Raw genomic sequence first — 13,920 nt, 5'->3', positions numbered from 1 at the left:
TAATATATAATATATATATATATTATATATTACACATAAAATAAAACATAAATCTAAAACAATTACTATAATTCTAACTTGCAGAGAAACATAAAAGGCTCCAACTCCTTAACTGTCTGATACCATAAAACAAATCCAAAAACTCCATAAATATATGACCAGCCAAAATGAGCTGTTTTTCTAAAGAGTTACAGTGAGGGAGGCCTCCCGCCTTACCTGAGACTGATAATGTGGCACATGCTGAACTAGAGGCTGACTGGGAAACTGCTGAGGGCTGTAGGCAACGTACTGAGTGGAGTAAGCGGGTGGGGTGGCTACAATGGGGGGGCCTGCCGCTGAGGCAGGGTGCATCATGGTGCTTTGATGATGCTGGTCTTGCCGCTGTTGGGGCATATTTGGTACTGCAGGGAAGAAAAAGAAACACATGAATAGGAAACGAAACTTCCTCAGCACAATGCATGCACTTGTGTGATCGATCTGACTCTGATCCTGCCTCACATGGCTCCCACCCACCTTCAGCCACTCTAGCCTATCATCCTGCTCTCATCCTCAGGAATATGACTCACCCTTCAGAGTTTAGCTGGTCAAGTGGTCTTCCCTTCACTTGGCTTTCATCTCTAACATATGACATAGTATCAGGATGGGGGAAGGAGGTGGCCATAGGGAGTGTGTCTGATACTCCGTATTTTATCAAGTGTTTTAAGAAAGGCACAAAAGTTCGTTTCAGAAGAAAAATAAGAATGACAATACAAATCCAACGCCTACCACTCAATTCCCTCCTCACTTCCCATCCTGTTGGGATTTTGTCAGGACCCCGGGAATGCTCAACAAGCCCACCACTGAGCTGCACCACAGCCAGCCCTCCTTGTCTCCCCCAACATCACACACCACCAAGGGCACCAAGTAGCAGGTTTCTAATTAACACCCCCCATGCGCTTTCCGCATTCCTACAAGGGTTCCTTTTCCAGATATATGTCAGCTAAGAGCTGGGCACACCTTCCACCCAACACCCAGGAGGCAGAGGCAAGAGGATCTCCGTGTAGTGCTCACACACCCCCACTGTATCACCTGGGCCTTTCTCCTACAAATGCCTATCGGTTGTAACTGTCACACCTGTTTCTGATGTCATGCTAACTGAGGGGAGGAACTACATGCCTCACGAGGGGTACGGCCAAGAACATATAACATGGCTTGTTCACTAGGTGAACAGAATTAAAGCAACTATTTGTATCTATGTATTTATTATTTTAAATATTTTAAAAGGTTGGCTGAACATTTAATGACAACTGCTATTTACGTTATCTATTTAGAAAGTAAACAAGAAAACAAAATAATGAAATTTCCCAATAGAGTACCGGCAGTCCCCATGTTAAAAGGTGCTGAAAGAAATAAATACCGAGTAACTAGTGGGATGCTTCCTAGCAGGCAGGAAGCAGTGAGCCCAGCCCTAGTGCCGCACAAACCAGCAGAGCTGGTGCACACCTGTACTGTGGCACAAGGAAGTGGAGGTAAGACGAGCATGAATTCAAAACGAGCATAAATGCACTTTTGAGGCTGGTTTGGGATACATAACCCCTGAAGATAAATACATTAAAAAAGAAACAATCAACCAACCAAACAAACACCAGAGCTAGGCATGCATACCCGACCCCTACAGAGGATGTTCTACTGACTTGGCTGTAGTGGTTTCTACAAAACTGAATGTCTACGCACCTTGGGTCACACTTTATATGAACCACACTCTAACCATTCCACATGTCAGTGGCTCTTAACTAGGAGCAATTTTGCCCAACACAGCCCATGTGGCAGTGTCTGCAGACTCTTTGAGTTAAGTTAGGGGAGTGGGTCTAGTGGTTGCCAATAAGCACCCCAGTCCACAAGGGGTTTCTCCCTCTGTAGAAAAGAATGCCAGCCACAAATGGCAATGGTGTCAAGGGTGAGAAAATCTACTTTAAGCCTGGCATAATGGTTGCAGGCATGAAGCTCAGAACCTGAGTACAGGAGCCAAGGTCAGTAGTTCAAACCCCACACAGCTACAAAGAACTGGAGGCCAGAGTAGACTCAATGACTCTGTCTTGAACAAAACAGAGGTATGTGTGTGATCTACTTTATGTTTATTCCCTGACTGGCAAGTGTTCAAACATAAATCTACCAGCCTCACAGGATGCACAAAAGGTAAATGTAATTTATGGCGAGGGGAAATTGAGATAGTTTTTATGCGAAGTTTCCACTGCCATGCAAGAAAAGGTCTCTCTTGTATGGTGTGTGGAATTTTACAACCAGTACTTGACTTTGTATATTTGAAAGGAATTAGAAATACCTTTGTCCAGCACCTCAGTTTGTTCAGGAGCGGCACAGCAGTGTAAGGAACAGTAAACACACAGGCAGAGACAGCTGCCTTCACAGGACTTTCCAAGTTATGACTTAGAAGATACAAAGTGCCGATATTCCCAAAACAGCAGTTTAGAAGGCAGATACTGAGGGAATGCATGAGACCCTTTACTTCTACACAGAACAAGTTTATTCTTGGATTTTCAACTCCATGATGGGAGACAATCTCCTCTAGGTTAATTTCTAACTTTACCGAGAGTCTAGTAAAAATGCTAGCTGGAAAAATATAAAATTCCTTAAGTTGATGATGCTCAAAGCATACAACACACTATTTTTTATCTTTAAAGACAGCTTTAAAAGGGCACCTCCTTTTCATTTGCATATGGTGTCCAAAAAAAATGAGGGGGGTGGATAAAGGGTCTCATGTAGCTCAAGATGACCTTGAGCTTCTGATCCTTCTGCCTCAGTTTCCCAAGTGTTATCAGAACTATAGGTGTATGCCATAAACACATTTACTGCTCATCACAATGAGAGGTGACATGACCCATCTTCACTGAAAGAACATGCACCATTCATAACAGCACAGACTGAAAAAAAGAAGAAACAAAAAACAAAAAGCCCTATAGTCTGTGATTGCAGCAATTTGGGAGGCTGCGAAAGGATGACTGTGTGAGTCCCAGGCTTCCTGGAACAGAGGCAGAGAGCAAGGCTATCCAGGACAACTTCAATGACTCTCTCCTCCTCTCCTCTCCCCTCCCCTCCCCTCCTTCTCTCCCTCCTTGTGCCATACATGAAGCCCTGCGTTCAATTCTCAGATATATCTTCAACACCAGGGGGAAAAAAAACCAACTTTGTTCTGGAAATTACTATTATGTAGTAATAGAAGTTTCCAGGGCTGGAAAGCAAGTAAGACTCCTTTAAACAAACACTACCCAAGGACACAAACAGCAAGATTCAGATGCTGGCAAGAAATTAAAAAGTGCACCCACTGGACTTAGAAAGCAGTACTGAAGCTGTGGGCGGGGCAGGAGCTGCTTCCACACAGGAGCAGTGCAACACGGCAGCTCACAGCCACCTATAACACAGCCCCAGGACACCCAACACCCTCTTCAGACCTCAGAGGGTATAAAGCATGTACCTGGTGTATATACATATGGACAGGGAGACAAATACATGACGATGAATTCTTAAAAAGTAAAATAGAATCGCTTCTTGGCCTTTTGGCTAAGATCAAGTGTAAAAAGTAAAATAGATAAATGGGGGGTGGGGGGTGGAAAGGTCTGTGGTTAAGAGTGCTTGTTGTGAGATGCTATCTTAAAAAAAAAAAGAAAGCCGGGCGGTGGTGGCGCACGCCTTTAATCCCAGCACTCGGGAGGCAGAGCCAGGCGGATCTCTGTGAGTTCGAGGCCAGCTTGGGCTACCAAGTGAGTCCCAGGAAAGGCGCAAAGCTACACAGAGAAACCCTGTCTCGAAAAACCAAAAAAAAAAAAAAAAAGAAAGAAAAAGAAATTAAAAAGCACTTGTCCGGTAATAGTGCCACATTCTTTAATTGCAGCACTAGAGAGGCAGAAGCAAACGGATCTCTCAGTGTGGTCTACAGACTGAGTTGAAAGACAGCGAAGGGTACACAGAGAAACCCTGTCTCAAAAAACCAAACCAAACCAAACCAAAAACTGCAGCTCCATGGGATCTGACACCCTCTATCGGCCTCTTCAAGCAACTGTGAGCATGCACATACACACATGTATACATGCATACACACACACACACACACACACACACACACACACACACACACACAATTTTGAGATCTGAAGAAATGGCTCAGAAGTCAAAAGGTCTGTTCTTTCTAAACCCAAGTTCAGTTCGCAACACCCATGTTGGGCAGCTTATTACTAACTGGTAAATAAAATAAAAAGAAGTGGTCACTAAAAAACAAAAACGAAACAACCAACCCCTCCCCGCCCACACACACTGATTTCATCAGAGACAGAAGGAATGCAAGTTCAAGGCCAATGTGGACTACATGAAACTATCTCAGTCAATGAAATACCTGTTGTGCAACATTAGAGCCTGACACCAGATCCACAGCACCACGGAAAAGATAGGTACGGCTCATACCTATAATCCTACAGACCGAGCCAGAAGATCTTTCAGGCTTGAGTTCTAGGTTCAGTGAGAGACTGTCTCAAAAACATGGTGGTCATACACTTTGCTTGCATGACAAACAAATCAAGTTCTCACTTAGCTGGATGCCCTTCCTTAGTCAGTGTGGTGGTTTGAATGAGATTGGCCCCATAAGCTCTTGTAGTTAGAGGCCTGGTACCCAGCTGATGTACTGTCTGGGAAGGACTGGGAGTAAGTCCTGGCTGGAGAAAGAATCTCCCTGTTGGTGGACTTTGAGGTTTCAAAAGGCCACACCAGGTCCAGTCTGTTCCGGTCTCTCTGTATATGGCCATCCACATATAGGACGTGAAGACGGAGGCTCTTGCTTTCTGCCTGCGTGCCGTCACTCTCCATGGCAAGTCTCATCCGTCCTCTTGCTGAGGCGTTCCCTCGTGGGTGTCAGAATCTACTCTGGATCCTACAGACGGAGACCAGCTGCTCCAGGAGTCCTCTGGGACTGCAGAGCCATCTGGTCTCGGGGTTAAACACCTATCTTTCTCTCAGGGGAGAAGCCTTGTTGGACTACCTGAACCACAGTCTGTAAGCCACTCTAATAAATCCGTGTGTGTGTGTGTGTGTGTGTGTGTGTGTGTGTGTGTTTGTGTGTGTGTGTGTGTGTGTGTGTGTGTGTGTGTCCTTTGCAAACAACCTAAGGCCAAGAACTAGTGCCAGTGGTCCAAAAAAACCTGTGAAATAAAACCCTGTGGATCTAGGCAGGCAAGCATTGTGATCACTTAGTGTTACAGCAGATCAACATTTAATATCTTTTAGCACCCCAAGTCTCAATTAAGAAACTAAGGGGGGTAATGAGAGGGTAAAGGACTTCTGTGCCAACTGTGCAGGGCTTAGTGTTATGTGAGGCAGAGGTATCTGGGATCTCATCTAGCACAGTAGACAAACAAAGACGCTCTGCCAAACCAGGTGTCTGCTGAGTACTGTTTTTGACCTTTATGCACACACACATGCACGTACGTACGTACGTATGTCTTAGTAAACATTTTACAGTAGTGGCTGGAGAGCTGGTTCTGAAAATCACTGGTTACCCTTCTAGAGGAACTGGGTTAGACCCCCAGCACCCTCATGACACAATGGGATCGGATGTCTTCTGGCCTATGTAGGTAGTACATAAACATAGTAGAGACATACACGTAGACAAAACACTCATACACATAAAATAAAAATAAAGATTACAATTAAAAAAAAAAATTGCCCAGCGGTGGTGGCACATGCCTTTAATCCCAATACTTGTTGGGAGGCAGAAGCAGGTGGATCTCTGTGAATTTGAGGCCAGACCGGTCTACAGAGCGAGTTTTAGGACAGGCTCCAAAGTTACACAGAAACACCGTCTCAAAACAAAACAAATTTTAAATTTACAATGTTATTCTTTTTTTCAAATTTACTTATTTTTACGTGCACTGGTGTTTTGCCTGCATGTATGTCTGTATGAGGATGCCAGATCCCCTGGAAATGGAGCTACAGACAGTTGTGAGCTGCCATGTAGGTGCTGGGAATTGAACCCAGGTCCTTTGGAAGAATAGCCAATGCTCTTAACCACAGAGTCATCTCTCCAGCCCTTACAATGTCATTCTTAATTAGAAACATCAATATTAATTCTTTTTTTTTTTTTTTCTTCAAGACAGAGCTTCTCTGTGTAGCCCTGGCTCTCCAGGAACTTGCTTTGTGCACCAGGCTGGCCTCGAACTCAAAGATCCACCTGCCTCTGCCTCCCGAGTGCTGGGATTAAAGGCGTGCGCCACCACCGCCTGTCTGCAATATCAATCCTTAAATCTAGTTTTTTGTGGTAGTTCCTAGTTTTGTTCACTGAAAAGAACTTCAGGCAGTGACTTACTAGTGAACATAACAGATGACTAGGTTCCAAAACACAGTTCTTAGTAAAAGGAACTGGGGTGCTAAGTGGTGGTAGCATACACCTTTAATCTCAGTACCCGGGAGGCAGAGGCAGGTGGATTTCTGTGAGTTTAAAGCCAGTCTGATCTACAGAGTGAGTTCCAGGATGGTCAGGGCTACACAGTGAGATCCAGTCCTAAGAACAAAACAAAACAAAAACAAACAAACAAACAAACAAAAAGAACTCAGGGTTTCCTGCAGAAAGGCAGTCAAGGATCAGCCAGAGCTACTGTGACTTCAAGCTGCTGGGAGACAACTGGGTGTTTTAAACCTAGAGTGGAGGTGCCCTGCCTGGAGGGCCCCTCAGTCAAAGATGGTGCCCTGCCTGGAGGTAGTTTCACAGAGGATGACTCTACCTAACAACGGACAAGAATTCCTATGCATTCAGAAGCTTCCATTTCACACAGCACCGGCGGATCCTGGGAACTGACTGACTCTTACTTTGCACTAGAATTGGGGGCCATGCTGCAAACTCCTGCACAGAAACTGCACACAGGTTCAGAGCAGTTGCAACTCTGCTAAACACCTCTCTCCTCACATGCTTCAGATACACACTGAACCTGGAGAGCTAAGATTAGACTAAGTGATGGGAAGGACCAATCAATCCACAGCCAGTTACAACAGTGGAATGCTTACAGTGGGAGGGGATGGAGGTGGAGGGGAGCTGGGTGTCAGTATCCTTGTGTGGGGCCAGACACTGACGTGGAATATCCAGTTCCTCCCTAAGGAAAGCACTGATTCTGCCAGTCACCAGTGACCAGAGAACAGGCAACCTATGTGGGTACACTACAGAACAGTTTCTGCATACCCCTCAAATAAAAGCAGCAAGAAAGGGAGGGCAGGGACCTACTGAGAGATAAGAACATGCAGGAACCTGGTGATACTGTCATCTACTTCCCAAACAAGGCAGCTTTGTAGAAGGACATGCTTGACTCAACCAGCACCAGCTGGATTACATATGGTTACAGGGAACTATTTACAAGATTAAAAATAAACAAACACATAAATTAAGGGAAACAAGGTGGTGCCCTAGCTGTTTAAGCTAGGAAGCTGCACAAGCTTTAGCATGTGTAACAACTAAGTGATGGGGTGCTATGATGGTGGCATTTACTTTTAATCGTCAGCAAAGAATGACAAAATCTTGTTGTTACCCAAAGGAACACAACGTCCCTAAATGACTTCCGACTCCATGACAACTCCTGTTCATCTCTGTCCTCTACTCTTTAGAGATGACCTTAACCTGGCTTCCCAGGCTGTTCTGAGAGATACTCCTGCCTCAGCCCTGTGAGTGCCACATGTGCATCACAATACCACAAATAGTAATAAACCACAAACAAAATAATCCATGAACAGTAATAAACCACAAACAAAGTAATCTCTTCTAAAATTTCAATTTAGACTTCAGGTTGAAATTGTCAAAATTTATTTCTTTTGAAAGAAAATACCAAACAGGCTTATCAGTTCAGAGCATCTGATGCTCTTACAGAGGATCAGGGTTCAGTTTCCAGCATGCACATGGCAGCTTAGAACTGTCTGTGGTAACAGTCTAGGGTTCCATTGCCCTCTCCTGGCTTCCATGCACCCATACAGTACAAGTACAAACATACAGGCAAAATATTCCTCTGTGTGTGTGTGTGTGTGTGTGTGTGTGTGTGTGTGTGTGTGTGTGTTTTGCCTGCATGTATGTCTGCATACTCTGTGTATACCCAGTATGCACGGAGGCCAGAAGAGGGCATTAGATCCCTTGAGACTGAAGTTACAGTTTGCGAGGCAACATGTTACTGCTGAATATCAAACCTGGGTTCCCTGAAAGAGCAACAAGCACTCTTAACCAATGATCCAACTCACCAGGCCTCAAAATACATCTTTAAAAAGAAGGCCAGATGTGGTGGTGCTTAACTTTAATCCTAGCACTAGGGAGACAGGTGGATTTATATGTGTTCCAGGAAAGCCTGGTCTACATAGCAAGTTCCAGGCTAGCCAAAGCTACATAGTGAGAGAGAGAGAGAGAGAGAGAGACAGACAGACAGACAGACAGACAGACTGACTGACTCTCCTTTCAAGGGAAGAGGGGCAGAAGGGACAAAGAGACATTTTTTTTTTTGGGGGGGGGGGGAGGTGGTTGGCAAGATTGGGTAAAGGTACTATGGTCCAGCCTGATGACCCAAGTTTGATACCCAAAATCCACAAGGTGGAACTCCTACAGGGTTCTCTTAACCTCCATGCACACACACAAGAATTTTTACATGATTACTATCCAATTCCCACTCATCAAGAGTCACCTGAATGCTCACACTGGCCATCAAAAGTGAACACACACCCTATGAGTTTCAGGCAGAAAACCTCCAGGCCTCAAAATACATCGGGCAGAAACTCATAGAAGCCAACTATTCGCTGGGCAGTGGCAGTGCGCGCCTTTAATCTCAGCACTCGGGAGGCAGAGACAGGCAGATCTCTGTGAGTTCGAGGACAGCCTGGTCTACAGGACGAATAGGGCTATTACACGGAGAAACTCTTGTCTTGAAAAACCAACAACAACAAAAAAAAAACCCACAAAAAAACAAACAAACAACAGAAACCAACTATTCTTTGCACACTGGTGCTTAATTCATGCAGCATGCAGACCACAAGCAAACACAGGCAGGGTTATTCTCACCTTTACCTGCTCTATATGTCTTGGCTTGGTTCACCGGCATGGGCGTCATAGGTATTGGGTATAAAGGCTTAAAAGGATTGAAAACGTATCATTAGATTCATATGATAACAATTCATGTTCTATCAATGTCTTCTGATGTCATCTGGCCTGGGTTTTCCTGACTCCTTATGAGTTATCCAAAATTAAAATAATACAACCAAAAGGAACAATTCTGGCCTATGGTAAATGCAAGTCATTTTTCTGTAAACTACTCCTAGGACTCTGATCCACGTGCTAATAATACACTAAATCCCTACCCTCTGCCCGCTCTGCCATCAGGTGTCCACTTAGTGCAAATCTAGGAGACTCATGCTGAACACAAACGATGGTGGCCCAGCCAATTTCAACCCGGGGGACTTACTTGCACGCCTGGGCTCACTGGGACTGGATACATCATATTTGGTGCGAAACAAACAGGCTGGGTATACACTGGAGCTGGCTGCTGGTGCCCGACCATTGATGGGCTCGGCTGGGCCTGCGGCCGAGGTGACGTTGGCGTGGTAGAAGGCTTTGGCTACAAAATCAGAAATCAAATTCAACCATTTCACAGTGAGAAGTAACTGTGAATGCAATCTTTAGAGCAATTTCTCCATCATTCTACTGATTTTTTTGAGACAAGGTTTCTCTATAGCTTTGGAGCCTGATTTGTTTCTAACTAGCACTTTTTATTCAAAAGACAAAACAACAACAAAAGTAACCCAGAGTCTAGCATGTAAGAAGCTGATTCAATATCCAGGGGTTAGAAAAGGGAAAACTTAGGCAGCAGACATTGCTCAGTGGTAGAGGACTGGTATAAACAGAGACTTGGTACATTCCCCAGAACTACCACTATCCCCTACCTCTCTCTATATCTAAGTGTGTGTGTATACAATTCTATTTCATTGTTTTGAGGAGGGTTTCTCTGTGTAGTCCTGGCTGTTCTTTAGATCAAGGGGGCCTTGAACTCAGAGATCTACCTGCCTCTTCCTCCCAAATGCTGGCACTAGAGGTGTGGGCCACATGGCCCACTATATATAGATTTAAAAATCACACCCACACACCCACACAAAATGATTTGTTAGAAAGCTAAAATATTTATCAATGAAAAAATTATAGAAAGCTGTAGTAATTTTATAAGAAACCAGAAAAGGTCTATCCATTCTTGATGCCTTTTCATTTCTGTGTTTTTAGACAGGGTCTCACTGTGTGGCCCACACTAGCCAAACTCCCGATCCTTCAGCCCAGCCTCCTGGGATTCCAGGCATGCTCTGCCGCACCTCCCTGAGGAAAGCAGCGGAACAACCGGTCTCTTTGAGCCCAGCAGCCTCACTCAGCAGCACCCTTGCATTCTGAGCTCATCTTCACAGCCGCCGCCGCCGCCATTCTAATGGCTGCACAACCCACACTGCCAACCCACAAGGAAAAGCAATCTGTCTTGGTATCCCACAGCCGTGTTTAGTTAGGAGAGAAGCACAGGAGAAAAGTCATGACTGATCACAATGAATTCTCTCAGGAACTGACTTGCGAATGGCCACAACCTACCTGAGAAAAAGAGCGCGGGTTGAACTCCTTTGCATTGGGATTCAATGTTGACTTCCTCACTTGCCTAAATGAGGAAAGAGAAGAGAAATGGCCAGTGAAACAAACCTGCATGGAACTCATGTTTTCTTCAACTCTGCCACACTGGTCAGGTTCCCCAGGATGGCTGACACAGTTAAGATAAAGGACTCTCCTGCAGCACTGTCCGTCTGTCTCCCTTACTGATGCCCATCTGCTGCTCAGTCTGACAGACGCCAGTGGTACAAGAACAAACTGAAGCCGACTAACCCACACCCTCACGGCAGTCAAGGAGTATTACAACTGAAAACACCCTAAAACAACAACAACAAAACGAGTCTAATGGGGCTGTGAGACAGAGGCTGCCCTTCCACAGGCCTGAGGTTCAATTCATCCACTCCAGTTCCAGAACATCTGACACCTCTTCCGGCCTCCGAAGGTACCGAGTGCATGTGATGTTCAGATGGACATGCAGGCAAAACACACACACAAATAAATCTATTGTAAGAAAACCCCAATGCTTTCTATATGAATTCACAGTATTTCTAACTGTTGTTTTTAAAAAGATAGGGCTTTTCAGTGCAGCCCAGGTTTGGCCTTAATCTTGGGATCGACTGCCTCAGCTTCCCAACTGATATGCTAACAAAACCTGGGCCACCATGTGTAACACATGTGGTAACTTTAACAATGTCAAGCTGGGCGGTGGTGGCGCACGCCTTTAATCCCAGCACTTGGGAGGCAGAGGCAGGTGGATCTCTGTGAGTTTGAGGCCAGCCTGGTCTACAGTTCAAGATAGCCAGGACTACACAGAGAAACCCTGTCTCAACCCCCCCCAAAAAAAAAATAAAAAAAAAAAAAAAGAAAGAAAAGAAGAGAAAAGAAAAGAAAAAAAAAAAGAAGCACCAACAGAATCAGGATTTTCTAATCACATGACTTGGGAAAAGCCATTGTTTTAATAATTATTTTTAACTGCATATCAAGAAAAATTCAAGTCCTGAATTCAATTTCCAGGAACCGCGGTGGCTCACAACTATCTATAATAGGATCTGATGCCCTCTGCTGGCAAGCAGAGAACTCATACATAAAATATAAATACATTAAAAAAAAAAAAGAATAAACAGTCACTCAACAACCTGCTGTTCTAAAAGTTCAACTACCTTTAGGTTGTTTGCTATCCAGAACACAGAAGCCCACTAGTCTATTTATTAAATTGCTTCAATATGCCAGATGTACAGAATGAAGACATTTATAAAGATGTGCATACTGTATAACTGAACATTTCTGACAGAAAATGCCTTGCAGCATGGGCACCAGTACTGTGTACGCCCTTTCTAACCCGGGGCAGCAAACAGTCCCTGCAGACAGCAGGGTCAGGCCACAACTAGAGTCCCAGGATAGGCCTTTGACCTTGAACACTGGACTTCTATGTCTCTACAGAAGTGGCTTTTCTTACCCCCCCTTGTTGGGTGCAAATCAGAATGGGAAGAACGTTAAGAATTCAATGACTGGGTTCAGCGAGGATTTATTAAACCAGCTCTTAGTAGCAGCTACTTTTTGTAAGCCCTGTCAGCGTGCAGACAACTCCAAGTGGGAAGGAGGAAATCCTTTAAAGCAAGTTTTACTTAGACAGAGGATGTGCTAACCCCCAGATTACTCACTCAGCGGCGTCTTTTTTCTCTTCTCGGTCATCCTTCTCTTGTTTGCAGGCTGGACTGGAAGTCTGCACCCCCTGGGACGTGACCTCGGGCCCCCTCTTGTGCTCTGTGTTACTAAGCACAGAGGGGGAGATGCTAGGACTGTTGGTCTTGCTGCTGCCACTGGGACAGTTGCTGCTGCTGCTGTCAATGAAGGCATCCTTAGCATTTGCTTCCATTTTGTCTTTGATCAAATCTCGTGACTTTTCTCCCTCTCTACTTTTGCTTAGAAGTTGATCCATAGATTCGGATGTAGAACTTGGCTGTAACTAAATAAAAGAAATAATTTCCCATGAGTATAAGCAAAGTAGTATCTGAAGATAATGAAATACTTTGAAAATGGCTTTTTGTTCATATTTCCAGAATATGGCCTTTTTTTTGAGACCAGGTCTCTCTACATAGCCCTAGTCGTTCTGGAACTCACTATGTAGACCAGGCTGGCCTCACTGAGATCTGCCTTCCTATGCCTCCCAAGTGCTGGAAGTAAAGGCCACCAAGCCTGGCTTATCCCAGCACTCAGGAAGCAGAGGAAGGTTTGTGAATTCTAGGCCAGCTTGGTCCATATAGTGAGTTCCAGAACAGCAGGACTATGCAGAGAGACCATGTCCCAACTCTCCACACTTATTAGCTGAATATGGTGGCTCATGCCTGCAATTTCAGACCTTGGGAGGCAGAGGCAGAACAGCTGGGAGTTTCCAGCCATTCTGGGCTATATAAAGAGATTCTGTCTGAGGAGCGAGAGAAAAAAGGTTATATCTTTACTACAAGCTTCCAAAAGCAGCAACTGTATGGCTGACACTAGACAAGATGCACCAATTCTGATACCCTAGACACGTGAAGGCAGAAAGCCAAATGGGAGGCCAAAAGGAAAAGCAGCTTCTGAGAAGGTAAGCCTCAGGAGACTAACCATAACCTAAACATAAACTAATTTTAAAATCCCAACAGTGTTCCGGTCAGTGGTGGTGTACATCTTTAATCCCAGCACTCGGGAGGCAGAGGCAGGCAAATCTGAGTTCAAGGCCAACTTGGTCTACAGAGTGAGATCCAGGACAGCCAGGGCTACACAGAGAAACCCTGTCTAAAAACAAACAAACAAACAAACAAACAAACAATCAGTCAATAAATAAAATAACCAGCACTCAGATATACTACAGAACGGAGACTGCTCTCAAAGAAAAAAGAATGGCAGTCAAGACCAAATCCGGTGTCACAGGGTGGCTGATGATCTATCTACTAACAGTCAGGACCACAGACAGCCCAGCCTGTCATTCACTGGCCGTGGGACTGCCTCCGTCTCCTGATGCCCACGGTACACAGAGTAACAGAACTGGCTTCAAAGCACCACAGTGACAGGAGGGGCCAGGACAGAAGCCCCAGGGAAACAGGAACAGAGGAAGCACGGAATGGATACTACTCATTCAATTTTACATTCAGTAACATGACTTTTAAGAAACATTAAAGTTTCTTAGACACACACACACACAAAAAGTATGATCAACTCCCAGTGACTGCCTCTTAATGTTACTGCTACCTGGAATTTAATGATTAAGCATTAAAAAATTATTAAGGAAAATTTTAAATTAATTTTTA

General features: G+C 44.7%; 1 protein-coding gene across 6 annotated transcripts in view; it reads right to left on the bottom strand.

Annotated features, from left to right (window-relative positions):
- Positions 1–13,920, bottom strand: part of Atxn2 (ataxin 2) — a 98,320-nt gene that overhangs the window by 13,007 nt on the left and 71,393 nt on the right. For 4 of the 6 annotated variants that reach the window (XM_059249660.1, XM_059249664.1, XM_059249662.1 and 1 more), the window contains 5 exons: positions 12,295–12,599; positions 10,622–10,685; positions 9,462–9,614; positions 9,062–9,128; positions 217–401 (listed from right to left, as the gene is read on the bottom strand). In XM_059249660.1, coding sequence (XP_059105643.1) covers positions 217–401; positions 9,062–9,128; positions 9,462–9,614; positions 10,622–10,685; positions 12,295–12,599 — 774 coding nt within the window. The remainder of the gene's footprint in view (positions 1–216; positions 402–9,061; positions 9,129–9,461; positions 9,615–10,621; positions 10,686–12,294; positions 12,600–13,920) is intronic. The other 2 variants (XM_059249661.1, XM_059249663.1) reach the window with 1 other exon arrangement.

This window comes from Peromyscus eremicus, chromosome 23 (genome assembly GCF_949786415.1).
Source record: "Peromyscus eremicus chromosome 23, PerEre_H2_v1, whole genome shotgun sequence".
Taxonomy (NCBI): domain Eukaryota; kingdom Metazoa; phylum Chordata; class Mammalia; order Rodentia; family Cricetidae; genus Peromyscus; species Peromyscus eremicus.
Note: the sequence above shows the minus strand (reverse complement) of the source record. Positions and strands in the feature narration are given on the sequence as shown.